Consider the following 22,420-nt stretch of genomic DNA (forward strand, 5'->3'; position numbering starts at 1 on the left):
GAAAATAAGACACTGTCTTATATTTTTTTTACCCCAAAAAAAACACACTAGGTCTTATTTTCAGGGGATGTCTTTTTTTTTTGGTATGGTAAGAATGAGAATAATACTGTTGCTCTTTCTTTTCCTACTGGTCAGTATCGGTAATGCTGATCCCTTTCTTTCACTTTCACAGGCGGAGTGCATCTGGTATCACTCCGCCTGTCACAGTAACTAGCGCTATAGAGGAAGCATCTGCTAATGTGTCTCTGCTCCCTCTACCACTCTGGAGGGAGCCCCCTGTCATCCCTTTAATACAGTATGTCCCTACAGACTAATACCATCTCACCTGCTCTTCAAGTTACCCCTCACATGCTACCACCAAACTAGGTCTTATTTTCGGGGTAGGTCTTATATTACAGGAATCTTGAAAAATAGTGCTAGGTCTTACTTTCGGGGTAGGTCATACTTTCGGGGAAACAGGGTAGGTGTACATTGCTGGCATATATATATATATATATTTTTAAATACCTCTGCAAAGGTGAAAATGGGCTTTACATTTCTGGGTCTTCACACCTGCTGTAGACAATTTTAGGGTTTCCTACCCCCATGTTTGATTTATTTTATGTTACGGAGGTGTTGGAGCATGCAAAAGTTGGTTGGAACACAAAAAACTCTCACAAAAACAGATATAGTCGAAAGTTCTGGCAGGGAGACCTCACTGTAGAGTATCCAAATCATATAAATAGACAGGGGGTGACAAAGCCCACCTGGCTCCATCTATAACATATCACATTTGGATTGACTTCAATGTTAAACAGAGAGACTGTTAAAAAGACTGCAATAATGAATCACAAGGGGTCCTGCAAACTTACCACTAACATTTGCACTCAGTGACATTAACAAGATACATACAGTAAGCATGTTCATAATCAGAATGAATTGAGAACTAATAAAGCTGACCTTTACCCCCTTTCACTAAAAATCACATCAGTATGCAGCTCTGCATGCTGATTTAAAATCATATTACATTCATTAGTTAAATTGTTTTTTTATTTACTTACAGATAGAGTTTATCCACTTCCTGGTCCACTTCTGGCACAAATGATGTAATGTGCCAAAGTGTTGAATCTTGTGAAGGCTACATTAGCAGAGCATTGCTGGGAAATCTCATGTGTAATCTTCCGAGATCTCAGGGAAAGTAATTTTCCTCCCCTGAGATGAGGTGCATGGTCACATGTCCTAGTCACATGTGCCAGAGTTCCAGGAAGTGAAGAGAGAGATAGTAACCTGCCCTTAGTTAACATGGCCACTGAGAAAAGACTGGGAAAGAAAAGAGAAAAAAGGTATGCAAAGAATACAATGCCTGCAATTATCTAGAAGTATCTGTCATTACTAAACATTTCTAATAGTGTGTTTGTTATTATTTTAAATATATGGGTAAAGGTCCCCTTTAAGAAGTGGGCACCAGTCTCTTTTTGTATAAATGAGTAACAGAAACAATGGGTTGGGACTGTGTACAAAGCTTTCATTAACAGGAAAAAACTGCAATTCAAAAGTAATCAAAGTATATCACACACTGTGATCAAAGTAAATGTGTTCAACGAGAGATTTGGTTTAGTGAGGATTAGAAAGCGTCTAAAGCCAAACCCAACAATCTGTTGGCATTGCACCTTCTTCATATAGCAATTTTACTAAACAAAAAGTAAGACATCAGGCCCTTCCTTGAATATGTCCTTGAGGAAATATAGCATACAGTATGCAGTAAAGCACCACATGTGCTATAACTAAATTTCAGCAGAGCATGCCTTTGTGGTATGGCGATAATATCACACAGCTCCAGCAATTACATCACTGCTAATGCACAATAGATGCTTCCATATGTTTGCCCTGTATACAAGGAGGTTCCTGCTATCCCAACAGCAAGAGTCATATGATTCCCCTGCAAACACAAAAGCTACACAAATAGAGCATTTTGTGGAAAATTTTGATCAATTTTTACTACAAGCTACTGTATAGCTTACAGCATAAGGAGCCATTTTTTCATCAGTAAATGATCGATTGCTAATCTTAGCACTTTATCACAGGCAATATTGGTAGCATGATCGTAGTTTAAGCCTTCTTTTTTAAATGTTTAGGCTGTCTGTCCTGCTGCACTGTGGTCATCGGTTTAAAACTTGGTCAGGACACCATCTGCAAGGAGTTAGCATGTTCTCCCTGTGCTTCTGTGTGTTTCCTCCGGGTACTCTGGTTTCCTGGTTTCCTCCCACTCCAAAGACATGCTGATAAGTTAATTGGCTCCTGTCTAAATTGGCCCTAGTATGTGTGTGTATATATGTGGGATGGGACTTTTAGAACTTAGCTCTTTAAATTTGCTGTTTTCATTGTGTTATTTAAATTGTATCTAAAGGTGCCCATACTTTTGTCTTGCGATGGTCGTAAGCTTATTAAAAGCTCGTACGATCTGCCCATCTTCGACAGGCAGATCGTACTTGCGATCATCGAAAGCCCGTCCCGCTTAGGGGCGGGCTTCCAATGAGCGTAGTGAGGGGCGGGCTTCCGATCACTGCAAACTGGCCCGTTCGGCAGTTGTCGAACAAGCAGGCCACTAACCCGCCGAGAATCGTACGATAAAACACTTTTTTGTAGTCAGGGATAGAGTGGGGAGAACCACTCCCAGGTTTTTATTGCTATCTATGTCCCCCTTAGGGAGATATGACTCTCTTCATTTGTCCTAGTGACCACTGTTACTGGGGCTGAAAGTGAGAGACAATCCAAAATGTTCTCACCAAAATATAAATAGAGGCGAAATCTTCCAATGGAAGATGGGATTTACCTCACTTTGGAGAGAATTCCTCTCAGTTTCAGTTGTGTCTACAGGAGAGGAAAAGAAGGTAAATCTTCACTAGTAGCATGTCAGACGATGATCAACTGCAGGTCAAATGCAACTGTCATTGAATTCTGAATGATCTCACAAGTTTCTCAAACGGACTCTGACACAACAGAGGCTTTAATGTAGCCCAAAATATCCACTCACATTTCATTGTCATTTCCTCACACACTTTTAAAAAGAGAGCAAACCTCTAAATAATTTGTTTAAAAAAGGGCAAATTAAAGTTTGTAATTTACTTCAAACACAAGAAATGGTAAATGTGTTTTGGTGTGTGTGACGTTGTCATGTCATATGCACAGGAGTGGCAAATGTTGTTTCTTCCTGATGAAACAGCACTATCATGCTCGTCCAGTGAAAATACCGGATGAACATGATGGTCCGAAATGACAACAAAGACACCTTTAGAAATGTTTAGTAATGACAATCTACAAACAGATACTTATAAATAATTGCCAGCTTTTTATTCTTTGCATACCATATTTTTAAATTCCTCTCCAGTCTTCGCACATTGGCCATTTGCAGATTACTATATCTCTCTTTACTTCCTGGAACTCTGGCATATGTGACTAGGGCATGTGACCATGCACATCATCTCAGGGGAGGAAAATGCTATTTCCTGAGATCTCATGAGACTACAGATGAGATTTCCCAGCATTACACTGATGTAATCTTCATACGAGTCAATGCTTTGGTACAGATTACATCACTAATGCCCAAAGGGACCAAGAAGTGGAAAAAAGTAATTGTAGGTAAAATAAAAATGTTTTTTGTTTAACTAAAGAGTGTAAGATTATATCATATGAGGATACAGAGCTGAATGCTGATGTGATTTTTAGTGAAAGGGGACAGCTCCGATATCACTAGCATGGCAGGTTTGAGTAAATGATAAGGCCAACTAAACTGGAGGTATGATCATTCACTATAATTTCACTCCTTTTCTTTCTGGCATCTGGGAACTCTTACACTTAATCAACCCTATAAAAAAAGAGTGCATCATGTCACATAATTTAAGAAGGACGTTTCTTCCATGTACATCTTCCTTTAAGATACACCTGGTTTCTATCTTGCTGTACTGACATTAAAATATCAAGAAGGGTCAAAGTGTCTGGCAATACTGTTTTATAGTGATCTGGAAACCATTTATTGAGGACAAAATATATGACAGATTGCTGCAGCCAAGAGACTCAAAGCAAGCCTCGGCTGATGGCTGTAAAAAGGTGATTTCTACCAAATCAAATAAATTTGACGAGCGCTAGAGAATTTTTGATGAACTGATGAGGTTATACATGGCAAATAAAATAAGGTATAAAGGGAGTCTAGCGCTTTTTTTTTGCCTTTTCCTACAAATTCTAGTTTCTGACTGCTTTCTGCTTTGAATACCAAGCATTCCATCTGCCCGCCAGCTATGCTTCTTAATCCTCTCTAATAACTGCAACTAGCACTGCACCCTGAGAATCCAGAACTTTGAAAAACTTTACTTCACACTTGCTGCCAGAACTGATTTTTAGACATTTGCTTCATATGAAAAGCAGTGTAAACAGTGTGCATTGACAGGTGGTAAATTTCCAGTCTCAAATCTAGAAGGGTATGACAAACTCTACTTGCAGCAGCTCTGCCTGAAATTAGTTAGCGCACCCATAGATCGCATGATGTGTATAAACAAGAATGTACCTGTCAGTTAGGATGTGATTGGGCTAGTTGAGGGGCACTTTCTTCTTAAACAAAATATTTATTATTGTGTCGGTTTTAGGTGGAACGAATGACAAAAATAAAGGTATCTATTGATTGCTGTCAAAACATGTCTATTATAATTGTCAGCTTTAGGGTGCCCTTACAAGGATGTGAGGATCAGAGATCTTTACACCCATTCTTTTGCCCTCAGCGGCAGTCTGTGGGTCTCCACCTGACTGATTTGTTCCTTAGAGACATTACTAGCACATTCCTATTTGTTCCTTAGAGACAATGGTTTTTGTGTCTGTTTTAAGCTTGCATAATTACTTCTCAGTGAGCTATAGTTCCTAATAGTAGTTCCCATATTAAATGTTATATTTTTGTTTGCCATAGCAATTGTATTTTTTAGAGTTTTTTCTGAACCCTCCAAATGTATATAGCGAGAAACAACAAATGCTAGCTGTATGTTATCTGTATAATCTATGCTAGGAAGTAATTGGGAATAAAGATTACACCTTGGTGGCCTGAATGACTTTGTCAACACTCAGAATTCTTAATATTATCCTGAGTAATGATGCAATGTTAAAGGCATTCATTAGCCAGATGTGTTGAATCAAATCATGGTAAATCTTGGACAAGGACACACCAGTGTTGAGAACATATAGTTATGAATCAGTTTTATTTGGCTGGAATGGAGCAACTTACAGTACAGTTTGGAATACTGCAGAAAATCTAGCAAACATGCTTTTATAAATGCACATTTCATTATGCCCTTAAGGAAGCCAAAATTAAACTCTTTCGAGGCTTTTGAGAAGTGCCCAAACTCCAAATTTTTTAACTTTCAATAGATTTTTATTGAACTATTTGAAGAAAATTATATAAAAGTAAGAGATTCACTGTTACAAAAATGAAAAGCCACTTATTCGGCATACTGTGAAAAAAAGTTGGTGTAGGACCATGTGTACATTTCCCAAGCTCCACGTTCTTTAAGCTTTAAATTGAATTGTCTTGAATTGAGATGCTCTGTGAATGTTATTATTGAATAAGTCCATATTAGTTTTGTTTCAGATGTGCTGACTGCACATTTAAAAATTAGAATGTTTTCATAGCTAGTTGAGGGGCACTTTCTTCTTAAACAAAATATTTATTATTGTGTCGGTTTTAGGTGGAACGAATGACAAAAATAAAGGTATCTATTGATTGCTGTCAAAACATGTCTATTATAATTGTCAGCTTTAGGGTGCCCTTACAAGGATGTGAGGATCAGAGATCTTTACACCCATTCTTTTGCCCTCAGCGGCAGTCTGTGGGTCTCCACCTGATGAATGGAAGTTAATTCAGGGCAGAAGGTATGGCAGCACAGGTTTACAATTCAGAAGGTGAATCTTTATGCCCATGGAAGGAAAACGATAAACAGAAGGGGTGACTGAAGCCATTAAAGTGTTGGTACTGCCAAGCACAACCAAACACTTTCCATCTGTCATTTATTCTTCTGCAGTCTAGATAAGTATAATAAACTGTTTTTCACACTTCCCTATGCATTAACTCGGCACCGGGTTTTGCCCCATCTGAGATGCTCGGCTTCTGTCCAATCTGCACTCAACTTTAGTGTTAAAAGGCTATTGCACCTGTTGCTTGGCATTCAAGCAATGTGTCTCAGCACTAATGGCCAGACTCTGTGTGTTTCCTATAGCCATTTGCTATTACCTGAGTATTTCCTAGTAATCTGTTTTCTTTGCTCTGTTTGTGGTGTTCTTGATTCCGGCTTTGTTTTCTGTGTGACCCTGTGGTTTCTGCCTGTGTCCCTCTGTTGCTGTTCCTGTGTGCTGTGTGTTCATCCTTACGGCTTACATCCCTGCTCTGCCTCACGTTCACAGGCTCTGCTCTTGTATGTCAGCTCTATTCACCTGTATCAGCCTGCGCTGTCTATTCTGCTCTGTATTGCTGTACATGTCCCTCCTTTGTGCATTGTCCGCTGTGTTTTCATGCGCAGTTCTCCGTCAACCTCTTTCTGTGTTCTGGTGCATCTTGGGTGTTCAGGTTTCTTTGCGTTTGTGCTGCTTTACTGTGCAATGCACTTTTCTATGTACAAGCACCCTGATCCCCACACTGTCACTTTGGTGTCTTCTGTACGTTTGCATCCAGCACTTCCTGGTTACTTTTTCTTTCCCACTTGCCACTGGGCCCAGCATCCCAGTGCTGTTGTGCATAGTTTTGTTAACCGAGTCTGCATGGGTGTGGAAGAGGGCCGCAACCTGGGAGTTGTCCTGCAGCGCAACATCCCAACCATCAGGGGCTTTGGAGAAGACCATGCACTCCTTAGATTCTGTGCCTCTTTCACATCCACATCTATTTACAGTTACCTTGTCCCTGTGCTCTCCATGTCTAGAGATTCCAATGGCCCTATGGTTCCTGTGACCAGTGACACAGATTGCTCCACAATTCCCAGAACTTGCATCCACGGTGCCATCAGTTGCCAGACCGTGACACTGGTTGCTTTGAGCTATGAAAACATTCTAATTTTTAAATGTGCAGTCAGCACATCTGAAACAAAACTAATATGGACTTATTCAATAATAACATTCACAGAGCATCTCAATTCAAGACAATTCAATTTAAAGCTTAAAGAACGTGGAGCTTGGGAAATGTACACATGGTCCTACACCAACTTTTTTTCACAGTATGCCGAATAAGTGGCTTTTCATTTTTGTAACAGTGAATCTCTTACTTTTATATAATTTTCTTCAAATAGTTCAATAAAAATCTATTGAAAGTTAAAAAATTTGGAGTTTGGGCACTTCTCAAAAGCCTCGAAAGAGTTTAATTTTGGCTTCCTTAAGGGCATAATGAAATGTGCATTTATAAAAGCATGTTTGCTAGATTTTCTGCAGTATTCCAAACTGTACTGTAAGTTGCTCCATTCCAGCCAAATAAAACTGATTCATAACTATATGTTCTCAACACTGGTGTGTCCTTGTCCAAGATTTACCATGATTTGATTCAACACATCTGGCTAATGAATGCCTTTAACATTGCATCATTACTCAGGATAATATTAAGAATTCTGAGTGTTGACAAAGTCATTCAGGCCACCAAGGTGTAATCTTTATTCCCAATTACTTCCTAGCATAGATTATACAGATAACATACAGCTAGCATTTGTTGTTTCTCGCTATATACATTTGGAGGGTTCAGAAAAAACTCTAAAAAATACAATTGCTATGGCAAACAAAAATATAACATTTAATATGGGAACTACTATTAGGAACTATAGCTCACTGAGAAGTAATTATGCAAGCTTAAAACAGACACAAAAACCATTGTCTCTAAGGAACAAATAGGAATGTGCTTGTGTACAGAGTAAAAATTTGGGAAGTGATATTGAAATAAGTTGCTTAAAGGAGAACTATGAGGTCAGTGTTTTTCCCCATAGTTCTCCTTAGGGTAACGGGAGGACACAAACTAGCATCCTCCCGTTACCCTAAGCTCAGTATACCGCGAGCTATAGCTCGCGGTATACTGAGACGCCGCAGCCGAAGCGGATCCCGACGTAGATGACGGGCTCCGCCCAGCTGCGTGAGTGACAGCTGGCTCTGCCTATCTAGAGGCAGAGCCAGCTGTACCCGCCCCCTCCGCCGTCCGTTCCACCAGTCAGCACTGGCAGATCGGAGCGGGGAGAGGGGAATCCTTTCAGTGGCAGAGAGCCGTGACAGGATCGAGAGGTGAGCGAACCTGGTATGTGTTCGCTCACCTCCCGATCTACTGAGCCGACCTGTGACAGTCTCATTGTCACAGGTCGGCTAGAACTATGAGGTGAGTGGAAATCACTCATCTCATAGTTCTCCTTTAAATGAGAAGAAAAATCAACTAAAAAGTATAAATTCCGTCCAATTAATGTTATATTACTTTGCTGCTAGATATGGAATTACTGAAGAAACTACATGACCAAAGGCATAACATAAAGTGTATCCATTTAAAGACCCTGGGGCTGACAACACGGAGCATTTTTGTGGACATAGCTGGTATAAAAAAAGTAGGCACAAATATGCTTGGGCTCCTTAGCCTCTAGAGCCTGGAAGAAGTAGAGTACATCTTAGTACCTGACTTATCACATGCTAGTTCAATGCCTGGATTCTCCTCAGCCAGACAAATTACTGAGGAAATATGTGTGCATAGGTTAAAGCCAAACTCCAAACAAAACATTTTTTTTACATTTTGTACAAAGGGGAAGGGTTTGAACTTCTGCAGCAGTTTTGTGTCACAAGGAGAGGTGAGCGAACGCCACATACCGCCACATACCAGAGAGCCGTGACAGGGGAGGAGCTGGATTCCCCCCTCCCCGCTCCGATCCGCCAGCGCTGACTGGCGGAACGGACGGGGGAGGGGGAGGGTACAGCTGGCTCTGCCTCTAGATAGGCAGAGCCAGCTGTCAGTCACGCAGCTGGGCGGATCCAGACATAATTGTCGGGATCCGCTTCAGCTGCGGCGTCTCAGTATACCGCGAGCAGCAGTATACTGAGGTATAGTGAGCCTAGGGTGACGGGAGGACGCTAATTTGTGTCCTCCCGTTACCCTAAGGAGAACTATGGGGAAAAGCCTTAACCCCATAGTTCTCCTTTAACATTAAATCCTGTCTGTGGAAGCTCCATATTTTTTCTATATTCACCTTTTATTTATTCTCAAGAAGCTGTCATCTAGGTAGATAAATATATTTGCAAGAATTGTTCAGAGAATAAACAGCATTCGCAACCTACTTCTAAGTCACTGCTGTATGCTTGCATTGTCTGATTGCCACTGAAAGGTCACAGGCAATTTAATGTCAAATTTCACACTATGACATTAAGTGCACATGAAAGATATACGAGACATTTACTAAACAATAAAATTCAGCTCTTTACAAATTCCATAATGTTAATTGCAGCTTTTCAAGTTTGCATAATAGGCACAATTAAAATATAAAATAAGAATTTGTACGTGCATCTCTAGGCATTTATACTGGCTACCTTTCGAAGATCTGGGCATATGAGCTACTGTGAACAGTATATTACAATATGTAAATTGCACAAAGGTTTTGGAGGAATGCCCACATCTTGGTGGATATGCAAATACTAGATGTAGACGACATAGCTATAGTTAGCAACTAAGATAAATAATGTTAACTGAAGCTTGCATTTCAGAATAAAAGTCAAGATTCAAAAGCTTGCAAGCTCTGCTAGAAACAGAACAAGCAAATAAATAGCAGATATTTTCCCACCATGAAGAATAAACACAGAAAAGTCCTTAGGGTACATTAATACATCACAGAAATTGCTCAGCATATTGATCCTGCCACTCTCTTGACTTGGTTACTCATTGCAGCTCATGGGGACGCAATCTACCAATCTATCATTAGAGGTCTTAAATGGGATTCACGGATGCTCACCCTGTCCAGCACCCAGTTCACTCTGCAATGTACCAACATAAGTGCAGGTGAGTATAAAAGCTCTTATTAGAGGGACCTATCATCTGAATTTTAGTTTTAAAACGACAGTGTCGCTTTAATCAGTGTTCCTAATTAGTAATTGCCTCAGGAAAGGAAATCATAAGGACATTAAGCTGTATGTGTGGACGAGTACCAAAAAACATTAAACTACAGCAACATCACCTTAGAAATGCCTAGAAAAATTATCTGCATTATAGTAGCAACTATTTAAATCCAGAAAATGATTTAAACAAATTATTATTTAAACTCTTTATTATTAAAAATAATATTTTAACTATTTCAAGATTACTATAAACTATTTCAAGAATATATAAATCAAGAATAGTAATCATGAATACAGGTTACCACTGATAGACACCTTGGCGATCAAAGATTTGTGCGAAAGATGTTAATGATTATGTTACAAGTAACATCAATTCCTTCTGACATGAGGAATGAAAATGAAATATACTAAAACACCACACCAAATAGTATGAATAAGTTACAGATATGGCTGTATTTCATCTACGTAGGTGGAATGGCTGTATTAGGGTCTGCTGGTGTTTGTTTGTTTATTTTTCCTTCATTCAGGTTTGTGGTGTCTAAGGGTGATATTGTTCACCGGTTATGTATGGGACTCCTACAGCACCACCCTTGGCAGCTCAAGTGGCAATGAAATAGCTAAAAACAAGTCTGCCAAACAGAGTTCAGCGTTGTTAGCTTACCAAATGTCTTCAAATATTGCATCGTGTGTCCTCTCACATCCATTTTTTAACCTTATTAACCCGTGCGGCGTACAGAATGTGCTAAAAATGTGTTACATTTCACGATCGTGCAGAGATGACAAATTATACAGTGTGCACACAATGCCAGCAATGTGCTCTCACCAGTCACCTCACAGCCTCCTTTCATCATGCCATAGTCTGTCCCTTAACCCCGGAGAAAATGACAGGAACAGACACATCATTGACCACACAGCTGGAGATTGCATGCCACCAGTGGAGGAGACACTGTGCTGTACTTGTGTGATATAATTATAAAGCAAATTGCTATAATAAGTGGAAATTCTACAGTGTCGCTGACTTAACAATGATACCTTGGCCATGAAGGGAAAAAAAAAGAGTTACATTTATGATCTAGACTTTAAAGAAACCAATTATTACTCATCTTATAATTGGATTATTGAAAAATTAAGGTGGATTGGTTACTTTGGGTTACTGTATTTTGCAAATCATCACTGCTCTTAGCTAATAACGTTTAACCACCTAACGTCATAGTATTAATAAGCTGCATGGAATCCAGCCACCATTCTTGCATGCAGAAGCTTGTTTTAGCCACTGAAACATTTTAAAAGTTCATTCAACCAAAAAGTGACATTTCAATTACAGATGGATTCTGATTGGCAGTCAACTACTGGGTTCAATAGTCATGTAAACATGAAGGTACTATCGTGATTCGTTCACTTTTTGAATTTTTTAAATTGTTTTCAGGCTTTTAAATAAACTTGCATATACAGTACTATAATTATTTTATTAGGTTATATGTGGCCAAAAAGTGGATTTCTCCAAAAATACAGATCATCATCAAGGACAGAAGTCCTTCCTAGATCCTTAATAACAAGCTTATGCAGACTTTCTATTCATTTATAGGTCTTGCAAATCTGGTGAGTGTGGCCGGGGCTGCTATTAGAAATCATAGGGACCTTCAAAGATTACCCAACAAACTTCCTCCCTAACTAAACCCTACCCCCTCCCAATCCCCCATACCTTTCTGAGTCTTCCCGACATGAAATACCCCCTTCTTACCCCCAGTATATAGGCTTAGCATCAAGACAACCCCTAGGATTCTCCTGAATCCAGTGACGGTATATACCCGTCCTAATTCTGGCAATACAAAAGGCAATTTTTAGGCAATTTGTCCCACTTTCAACCAGCCATCAATTGCAAAATTAACTGAACTGACAAAATCAATCTATGACCCAACAGTTTCAATAAACATTGTTGGCAGTATATTGCAATGACCCGGTTCAGTCATTATGTGTATCATATGTTGGCTGCAAGCATTCCAAATTGCCACATGTATGGCCATGATATGGTTTGTAGTTTACATTGTTCAAAATGGGACAAATGGGGACATGCAAGTATGCATCTTTGATGTCAACAGTAGCCATAAATGTTTCCCTGATGGAGGAAGGCTATACCAGTCCTGCTTGATTCCATGTGGAATTTTTGGACCAAAAGTAGGACATGTATGGCCTTGAGATAAAAAAAAGGGGTGGATTTAGTTTGGAGGCTGAAAAGATTGGAGAAGAAACCCTGGAACCTTTCTGCTGTAGAACTAGGGTGGTAGCCCTTTTATACAGAAGATTTGCAAGATCTGGTAATATGTACAGTGACACAGGTGGGTTGGAAGACATGAACCGGAAAGGGGGCAGAGAGTGAAACTCTCTGTCTCTAGTTTGTGCTCTCTGCCACTATCAGCAAGGAGACGGGCAGCACTATGGAATTCTATGGAGCCTGATTGGCTTACCCTTCTCCTAATCTACTGAGTTCTGCAGTGCAGGGGATTAAGGAGGCTGATGCAAAAGACAGACTTAGGTACAATTAAAAAATACATAATGTATCTTTTTATATCTTTCTATCATTTTGCTTTACACGTTTTTATAGCTCAGTCCCATATGAAAATATAAGTAGACAAATGCTCTCTTTAAACTTGGCTAGATAATTAAAGTGCGAAATGCTATTTCAACATCTGAATATATGAAATGCAAACCCTTAGCACATTTAAAAGTTTTCATATTCTAGTAAATTATTTTAGATAAGACAGAATAAGGCACATTTATTATTCTTTATCATGCAGCTGGGTGGCAAAGTAACACTTAACTAGGAGACTATATTGATTTACTACTTTGAATCACATTCTACATACAGACACTGTAAAACAGTAAATGAAAGGCTCATCTCATAATAAGAGTTGCAATAGACTGTTGCTGCTTTATTTTAGTGTAACATGACTCTGAGTCAGTGAAATAATTTATTGCTGTTAGCCGACAGTGCAGATACTTTAATGCACATTAAGAATGAAAGTCTTTGTCCCATGCAGTGAAATTCCAGACCCCATGAACAAAATACCCATCAAAAAGGAACAAAGGCATCTACTGTAACAACTGCACAGGTGTGTGATCTTCCCTGCCGCTCACAGACTCTGTACTGCTGCTAACAAATCATTGTGGCCTCTAGAAACGACTTACTGAACTGCACAGCGAGCATTAAACAGCCTGCTTGTCGGGGTGTCCTAAGAAAACAATTATCAAATGACCCATACATTCTCAGATTTGTCACACTTGTCACAAAATGTTCGATACATTTAGGGGTTAAATAGCAAGGAATTCATAAGGTGGACCTAAATTAAACATTGAAACAAGATTTTCTATCTCATTAGGGACATCTAGAAATAATCATTGTGAAAAGTAGTTTCCTAAAATAGTTTTTACATTTTTCTCCTAAATAAATAGCAGTTCACTTTGTGACATGTGACTGAGCCTTGGCATCACCATTTTGTAGCCCCACAGCTGTATATCTGCAGTGTGAGATTATCAAAGGCACTGCTGCCTCTGACTGCTAGACTCAAGAGATTTGGGCTAACATTTTGTAATATAAATACTGTGTTGCTCACTTTCTTTCTTGCTGCACAGAAAGCTGTATCCAAGGACTGGAAGTGCAAGGATCTCGCTGCTTCTGCCTAAATAATTCAGTGTACCTGTTCTTTCTCTGCCATTCCTGCTGTTTCTGGATCGCTACCCTGCTAAATATCAAATCCCCAGTTATCAAGAGGGCAGCCTTGACATGAGGAAGCAAAGCCCTGCCTCAACCAAGAAAATAAACTTGCATGATATCAGATGATATTTATTTGGATTATTTTTTACTCCTTACAAAGGCAAAGCCTGGGTTTAACATTGCAGTGGAGTTTCCTGCAAATGTGCACATTTACTGTGGGAAGGGAGAGGAGCTATGTTTGGATCTTAAACATATCATTTGCACTGGCTTTCTTTTTGTCTAAAGCACACAAAAGCAGAATGATGTCTGCTTTAGATATAAACGTTTTATATGTTTATTACTGACCACTGTTCTTTGCCTTAAAATACTTGGTTTGGTCTTGGCAACAAATCAAAGCTGACCTCTCCAATTCAGGTTGAAAAATGAAAGGAAGTTTATGACTGGTTGCTTTATGCCACACATACTTCTAATAAACTAAGACCTGCTGCTGTGGCATTTGATATTCCAGGCAAGAACAGGACCCTTTTACAGCAGACACCATAGAGGTATATGTGACAGAAACTAAACACATTATTATGCCATTTTTTCGACTTCATTTTTAACACCAATACTGAATGTTTGATTCAAGGCATATTTCCACTTCTGCTGTCAAACTTGAGAAAACCCTACTATACGTTTTGTTATGTGTTCCTACAATGGAGAGGTGTCTTTCTGCACTCCCTACCAGATATCCCCAATGAGATGCGATTGGATGCTTGTAGTGACCACGGTGGCACCTTTAGTAGCAAACTTGATAGAGATGTCACCAACACACCAAAGTAACATTGAAATCAGAAAAAGTAAATTTTTTAACAAATGTCACTCAGACAAGTGCTTTCGGGGCCACACAGGGTGCCTTTATCAGGCTCAGAAATGACAATTTTCATATTGAACTTGCATTGTCATTTCTAAGCCTGATGAAGAGAGCCTGCGTGTCCCCGAAAAGCGTTTGTCTGAGTGACAACATTTGTGAATAAATGGACGTTTTCTGATTTCAACGTTACTTTGTTGTGCTGGTGACATCTATGTCAAGCTTTATGTGTTCCCATTCACACAGCATACCTAAAAATATATTTTTTAAAGAAAAAGCCTGACCTTTAAATGTCTCTGTTGAGCATATCTTTGGACAGACTACAAATGCATGTCTAAAATTTCAAGGTGACAGGAAACTCTGGCTGCCCCTATAGAAAGACTAGGAATACTCTGACTTCCTCAAATTAAAATACAATACGTCTAGATCTTTAACCCTGTCTTAGAACACACACTGTTCAAATCTAGTTTAGAACAGATAAGGTAGCACAGTACAGACAGGATTAATTGTGGTACATATTAACCCCTCCTCCCTTACATTCTGGAGGAAAATTCAGATGATAGAAAAATACCTCTCTTTCAAAAAAGAGCAACCAATATTTAAGCAGCATTTTTTTAAGCTATTCTAAGAGAACATGTAACAAATAGGTGTTATCCCATTGGCTGAAAAAGTGGAAATATGCTTTAAACACAACACCTAAGCCTTTTTTTTTTTTTAATAAGTAACCGAGTTGACAAAATAATTACATCCATAACCTGTATAAAAATTATTAATCTAATTCATAATAAAAAAAATGTATATGCTCGTCAGTACCAAACTTAGCATTTGGGAAAGACAAAAAGCCAAATACATTTTCAGAGGCTTTTTTCCCCTTTCTCTCTATTTACGGTGTACAGACAAAATGTTCTGTATTTTTAGCACAGTTATTTCACTATTACACAGGAAAAAGAATGCCATGTACATTTTTTTCCAGGGCTTGAATACCAGGTCAAAGAGTCCATTCCCTTCCTGTACAGTCACTTACACCCAAGCAAAGACAAAGTTATAATCTTCCTAAATTATTCTGGCGCTCCTCCATCTACAGAAGAATCTGTACATAGACAACAAGTTCTGCTCAGCTTGACTATTTTATACTGACAGTGTGTATTATCTTTTCTCAAAGTAATTTAAAATTGACAACCAATGGTTTACTTGTACATTTTATTATGTGTTAAATTTTTTATATTTTCTTTTTTTTTTAAGCAAGTATGTCTATATTTTCTTTTTAAAGTAGGTCAAGTATAGGAATGTATTTCTGCATGCAACAACATGCACATTCAGACACTTGCCAAGAAATGTCAGAAAAAGATAAATCAGACTAAAACCAGTATACAGGCTGGATTTAAAGGGAATTAAAATCATTAGCATGTATGTGCAGGCACCACACCTACACAATGATACGACATAGGCAAACAACCTTATGCACAAAGCCCAAACACAATAAGATGTAGGAGTAGCTCAGTGCTTTAGGGCACATAATAACTATAAAAACAATGCTTGAGACTCACCTATCTTCCCTCTGTAAGCTTTGAATGTGTTGCCTATAGCAGTCAATCAGATTTCAATTGTTACTTTCCTTCTGTAGGCTACTAAATGAAAGCAAGTGTCTGTATAGGTATTGCCAACAGCACAATTTTCTTTTGGATACTAAAACCTAAAATGTAGTCAGGGATGGATTGAGAAGCTGATTCTGTAAGTATTCCTTGAGCTACAACCTACACAATCTATATGATGTCTTGATTATGCTAGTACACTACAAAAATCCCCTACATATACTGGGGCTGATTTACTACAGGCAAATAGGCTGGGGTATAAAGGCAAATAGTGCAAGGGAATTTGCACTTTGCAAGTGAAGTTTCCCTTAGCTTAGTGAATAGGTGAGAATTTCGTTTGCAAAGAATACCCAATCATATGCAAGGAAAATTGAAAAAAATACAGGATTTTTGGTTACACATGATTTACAGGGTTATTCACAAAAGGGTGAAGAGTTTGGAGAAGGCAGGAGAAGTGAACAATCTAGGACAACATAGTTGAACTGGAAAGTGAGCTGGATTGGAGAATATTTCCAAATCGACTATTTTGCCCTAGATTGTTCACTTCTCCTGCCTTCTCCAAACTCTTCACCCTTTTGTGAATAACCCTGATAATGATGGAAGAGCTTCACCTCAATTACTGAGCTAAGGGAAAACTCCCTTGCAAGTGCATATTCCCCTGAAATGTGAACAGCCTATTTGTCTTTAGCAATTAAACTCCATAAAGTGTATATAGAGCATGTCTTTCTAAATTTGCATTCCTTAGGAGGAGGCTCCTTCTTTCTTTGATAGCATTATACCAAAAGGCCTTATGGTATTCCTGCATCAGGGCTCTGGGCTGTTAGTAATAAGGATCTCTGCTTCTCACTATTTGATTTTAGAAAACCCATAGATCCTTTACGCATATCAAGTGTTAGTACATATGTAACAAAAAAACATTGCATTAGAACCAAAGGTTTATTGGCCACTGCACCAACGCCTTATAATTCAGCAACTGCCAATCAACTCATTTGAACTTATATGGTGTCATTCATACTAAAGTAATGTGTCACCCAGGAGGACAACACACTGCTGATGATTTTGGAGCACTCATTAGTGCAGGAGCAAGAAAGACCCTCCAAACCTGTCTTTATAGTTCACTAAACCCTGTAAGCATAGATCTTAAAGTGTGCTATGACTTTTGACTGTTTTGTCATGCATCTGAAAGTCCCACGCAGGGCCCATTCATACCAAAATGCAATGCATTGCAGCATGTGTTTTTGTTAATTCATGTGCACTGCGTTAGACAACCAATTAAAAATGAAAGATCTGGAATGCACCTCAGCCCACAAAAAAATGAGGGAAGGATGCATTAGAAAGCTGAGCTTGAAGCTTCTGAAACCCAGAATGATTATGTGAAAAGCTTTGTTTATTCTACTGTTAAAAGACAATACCATCTGGTGAGCCTGAGGAATTTGGGGAAGCATGAAGAAGTTTTGTGTGTGGGATAATAAAGGGATCACTGCATTGGAAGACCAGCGTTATAGACTGTGTCGATGGTAATGAATTGCTATTCGGAGCACCTATGCAATGCACGTAGCACTTTACAGATACGTATGTCTTTGAAGTTGTTATTAAAGAAGAAATGTGGTTTTATTGACATCACCTATATGCACATATATTGCTTCATATTTATCTGACTGGGTAAGAGAATAATCATAGCACTGCTACATTTAATGACATTCAATTATTGAATTAATTAGACCTTAGTAGGTTCTAGCTGCGCTCAGCCAAATAATCAAGGTGTTCGTTTCAGGCATGCTACTCTGTGGATTTAATGAACCCTTATTGCTTCTGCTTGGCCTGTCCCAACCACAGCAGTGACGTGCGGTACCTCTTGCTCTGGGTAAGGCATTCCCCAGCCTTGCGCCCAGCATGTCCCGCCCCTGACGGGACATGCTGGGCGCAAGTCAGCTTCAGACATGAAGCTGACAGCTTTTTCCTCCATAATTCTAGGTGAGGCTCTGCCTCACCTGCCTCCCCTCAATTTACTGCAGTAGCGAAATAAGACATCTGATTGATTGCTAAGGTTGCTGAATTCATGTATTGTCATTTGTCTTATTAAACAAAAGTTTTTAAAAGTTGAGCAGCAAAGTATTTTTGTAACTTATAGAAGTAAATGAGACAAACATACAAACCTTGTTGTGTTTCTTGCTCATTTGACTTTGGACTGCTTCTTGCTCTGCGGTCAGTTTTTTTAAGTCCTGTTGCACTGTTAACACTTCCGCAGCTGGCTCCATTGTAAGCTTTGCCATTGCCATTGTATACAGTCATACAGTTTCCTATATGGCTTTTGTACAAAGTGGATGGAGGACTGTTCAAACGGTTTTGTCTGTCGATCTGTTTGAGCTTTTTGTGCTGAGGCTTGCAGTACTGGTCTTCTCGTGTAATATAACTGGACATCCCAAACAGTGGTATTATTTCTGAACAAAAGAAACAGATTTGTTATATGATCTTAATAGATGGCAATCAACAAGTGCCAGAAAGTAAACACTGAGTGCAAAGTAAAACTCTTTCCCAAACATCTTTTTTTTTTTTTAGAGAGGTTTTGTGTTAAACCAGTGTGGTTTTTATTGCGGTCAGTATGGATGTGTGCAAAGGTGTGCTGGACCTACTCATGCAGGGATCTCTACTCATGCAGGGATCCTGGATCCATTTACTTTGACTAGTTTTTCGCAAGTCATTGATCTAGGCAACTTCTTATTAATGGTTTATGTGCTATTTGGTGTTGTCACCAGCTTATAGTCCTGAAGTAAGGGTTTAACTCCGAAACATGGCGGCTAATCTTTGCATACACAATTCCTATTAAAACATCGCAGAAGTTTTTAAGAACTTTTATTTACAATGCTCCTCACCCACTGTTACAACTAAGTTTTCAGTGCTATGTCTTACTTGGCTATTTTCCCCACTTCCTATGTAGTCACTGAAATAGAAGCCCAAAGGGAACATTGGGCAATAGCAATAAAACCTGAAAAGGTTCTAATCCTCCAAGTATATCCAAATAGAAAAAAAATGTTTGGGCTGAAATTCAAGTTCACAGCTGTACACAACTGGAGAAATATAAAGTGTACAACTTATTTGACAAAAAGGGGCAAACAAGTATTAAAGCAAAGCAAATAGGCAGATTACATACGCTAGTGGTGAGGGGAATGTATAGAGTATTCCCAACAATCAACAATCTTCCCCCTTTACTGCTGCCTTTCAAGGAGACTATTCCAGACAAGAAAACTATTTTAACATCTTCAAATTATCAAAACAGCTTGAACAACTATGGATTTAAGAAGAGGGCCTGCCATGTTATTTGTAGATACTGCCTGGAACCATAGGTTAGCCAAATTTTACATTTTAATATGAAGTGAATATGATGCAATAAGGGGACTGCAAACCCAGATTTCTGTTAATTACAGAAATCTTAAATTAAGTAAAATGAATACTGTTATAACCACAGTGGAGAACACCCTAATATGTAGGAAACATCTAGTGAGCTTAAAGTGCAGACTCAACACTACCAATTTTATTACCGTTTATGCAGTCAGATCAATGAAATACTGAATGCATTTGTTTTCTATAGGTTAATAGAAACTACCTCTAGCTTGTTAAATAAGCCCAAATGACTATCAGTTAGCTCAATTTCCTGCAGTTTTGTGATGTCTAGCATCTCAGATAACGAAGAAGCCACTCGCACTGCAATTTGATGTACGTTCAACTCGTTTATTCGCTGAAGTGGTATAACATCTTAATGCAACGTTTCGGAACCCAGTGGTTCCTTCATCAGTTGATGTTATACCACTTCAGCGAAAGAACAAGTTGAATGGACACCGAATTGGAGTGCGAGTGGCTTCTTCGTTATTTGTACATTGTTTGCAGAGGCATCTGCTGCTACTCTTGCACCAGCCCTGTATATTGGCTATCTTCCGGTAAGGAGTGCGATGGGATCAATTGGATTTTGTCTAGCATCTCAGGACACCAACAGGTGTGGGCAAGGCTTCAGTCCTTCAGACATGCCGCTTTCCTTGTCCTGCCTCTCTCTCTCTAGGTCTAGCTTAATGTGCTATGCTTCACTGAAGATACCATAATCTGCAGATACCAGTTTCCTATTTGCAGAGGATGCAGGGCATTAGAGGACTGAAGTTAGACTAAGCTGCCCACAATACTGTGCTTGTAGATGCTGCAGCAGAGGCAGCGGAGTTCTCTGCTCCTGTCACTGCCCGTGCATCTGCCCAAACTAGCTACTCCCAACATCCGGCATACAGGCTGCTAGCAGGCAGAGGATTCTTGACTGTTGTAGTCTGGATTACAGTCCAGCGTGTACAGGAGGACACACAGGATGCACTCCAGATCCCTCCCATTACTTCCCACAAATCCTAGGTGATTTGGAAATCCTTTGATGATGTTACAGTGATTTTTTCTTTAAAAAAAAACAGCCATACCACTAAAATATAAGTACACTCTTTATTGTATATTGGTGGGAATTCAGCCTCAACAACTGGTACTTAAAAAAAAAAATGCTTTTCTATGTAAAATAAACATTTTAACACTTGGACCACTTCGTTTAAAAGAAAAGTGTTGTAAACATATATTTTCAGCACAGAATTAATTTTAAAACCAAACAATTTACCTTGCTCTCCATAGATTGTGGGAGGAAGATGATGTGGATAGAACTGTGGAGGTATATCGCCCGGGCCTGTGACTGGCGGATAAAACGGATTATGTGAGTTGTGTAGGAAATGCGGATGGTGTGCAAGGTATGGAGGTAAATGATGAGTTGGAGAGATGGCGGATGGATAGCTGGGAGGGTAACAGTCTGGGGACTGTGGTGTAACCACTACACGTCGAACTCCTGTGTTGTCTTCTATAACCTATAGAAGAAAAATAATAAGGAAACAGTCCCACAAAAAATCACTCAGAAAAACAAAAGGATAACAAAAAAGAGATGACATACAAACATATTTCTTAAAGAAATGCAAAATAAATATGCATCTTTGGCTCATAGATTAATATTTACTGCCCGCAGGATTTTAGCTAAAAAATGGGTCTCCTCCATGTCCCCTCTTAAAGGGGAAATGGCTACAAGAATTAAGTATGTCTATTGCATTTTAGAAGCATACATATTTCCTTCGAAATTATATGTGGACATTTGACCCCCTTTGGGTCCACTGGATAACTGTGATGGATCATAATGTGATCTAATGTCAATGCTTAGCCCCTTTTGTTTCTTCTTATTTTTGCTCAAACATGTTTATCTCCAACCTGTGCCAATGTTTGTTGGAACGGCTCGCTAATGGCTGTTTTTGAGCTGTATATTACATGTTTGATAATGCGTGTCTTTGTATTATAAAAATAGTATTGGAAAAATAAAATCTGAAATATATATATTTTTTAAAGAAATTCAAAATGTATAACTATGTCTAGGTGCAATTACACATGGCAACATAATTTCTCAGTTGATCCAGTCACTAAACTGAAACCTGACTGATTGCAATATACTACCACAGGCTTATGTTGACACTAATTGTTAGGCATTTATATAATGTTTCAGTCTGAACAAACCAGACCTTTACACAAGGAAATGCCATATATAGATTTGCTTTTAAAATTAAAAGGCCACCATTAGTTACTATGACTACAGACAGTTATGACCCAGGCATGCAAGTCACATATTTCATTTACAGGCAGTAAATAACATGAATAAATGCATTTTATCTTCATAAAATATTAACCAAATGTTACTGAAACTATTAAAATGTACTTAGAGGTGCCAGCAAAACAGAAAGAAAATATATCATTATATATTCTTCGGTTTGATCCAGTACAGCCTGACGCAGGGATAACAGATTTCTCTGCCATTCACACCTGCAGAAGAGGTGTTGTTTCTCGACTCTCACAAACACCTAGCCACACATTGCAATGTTAGGCTGATAACAGGAAGCAAAGGCATAGCCAACAAGCCTACCAGAGCTTTTCTGTAGCCACTAACAGATGCAGTGTATGGCTGGCCACAGACTGACAGATATCTCCCTTGAGAATGAAACTAGGTAAGTATCAAGCAATCTTCTTTCAATGTCGACAATGGCACACAGTACTTTGGATCCTTCCGCTACTTTTTCTGATTGAAGGTTGAGACTCTCTTACAAGGAAACTTGCCAACAATCAAAATCTCCCTTTGCATATACACCAATCACC

The 22,420-nt window shown here is 39.0% G+C and overlaps 1 protein-coding gene across 1 annotated transcript in view; it reads right to left on the bottom strand.

Moving 5' to 3' along the window:
• Positions 1-22,420, bottom strand: part of FNDC3B (fibronectin type III domain containing 3B) — a 297,291-nt gene that overhangs the window by 119,605 nt on the left and 155,266 nt on the right. Inside the window, exons 5-6 of the mRNA XM_018553783.1 lie at positions 20,856-21,096; positions 18,376-18,660 (exon numbers count right to left, since the gene is read on the bottom strand). Coding sequence (XP_018409285.1) covers positions 18,376-18,660; positions 20,856-21,096 — 526 coding nt within the window. The remainder of the gene's footprint in view (positions 1-18,375; positions 18,661-20,855; positions 21,097-22,420) is intronic.

Source organism: Nanorana parkeri, unplaced genomic scaffold, assembly GCF_000935625.1.
Source record: "Nanorana parkeri isolate BGI_ZX_2015 unplaced genomic scaffold, ASM93562v1 scaffold129, whole genome shotgun sequence".
NCBI lineage: Eukaryota > Metazoa > Chordata > Amphibia > Anura > Dicroglossidae > Nanorana > Nanorana parkeri.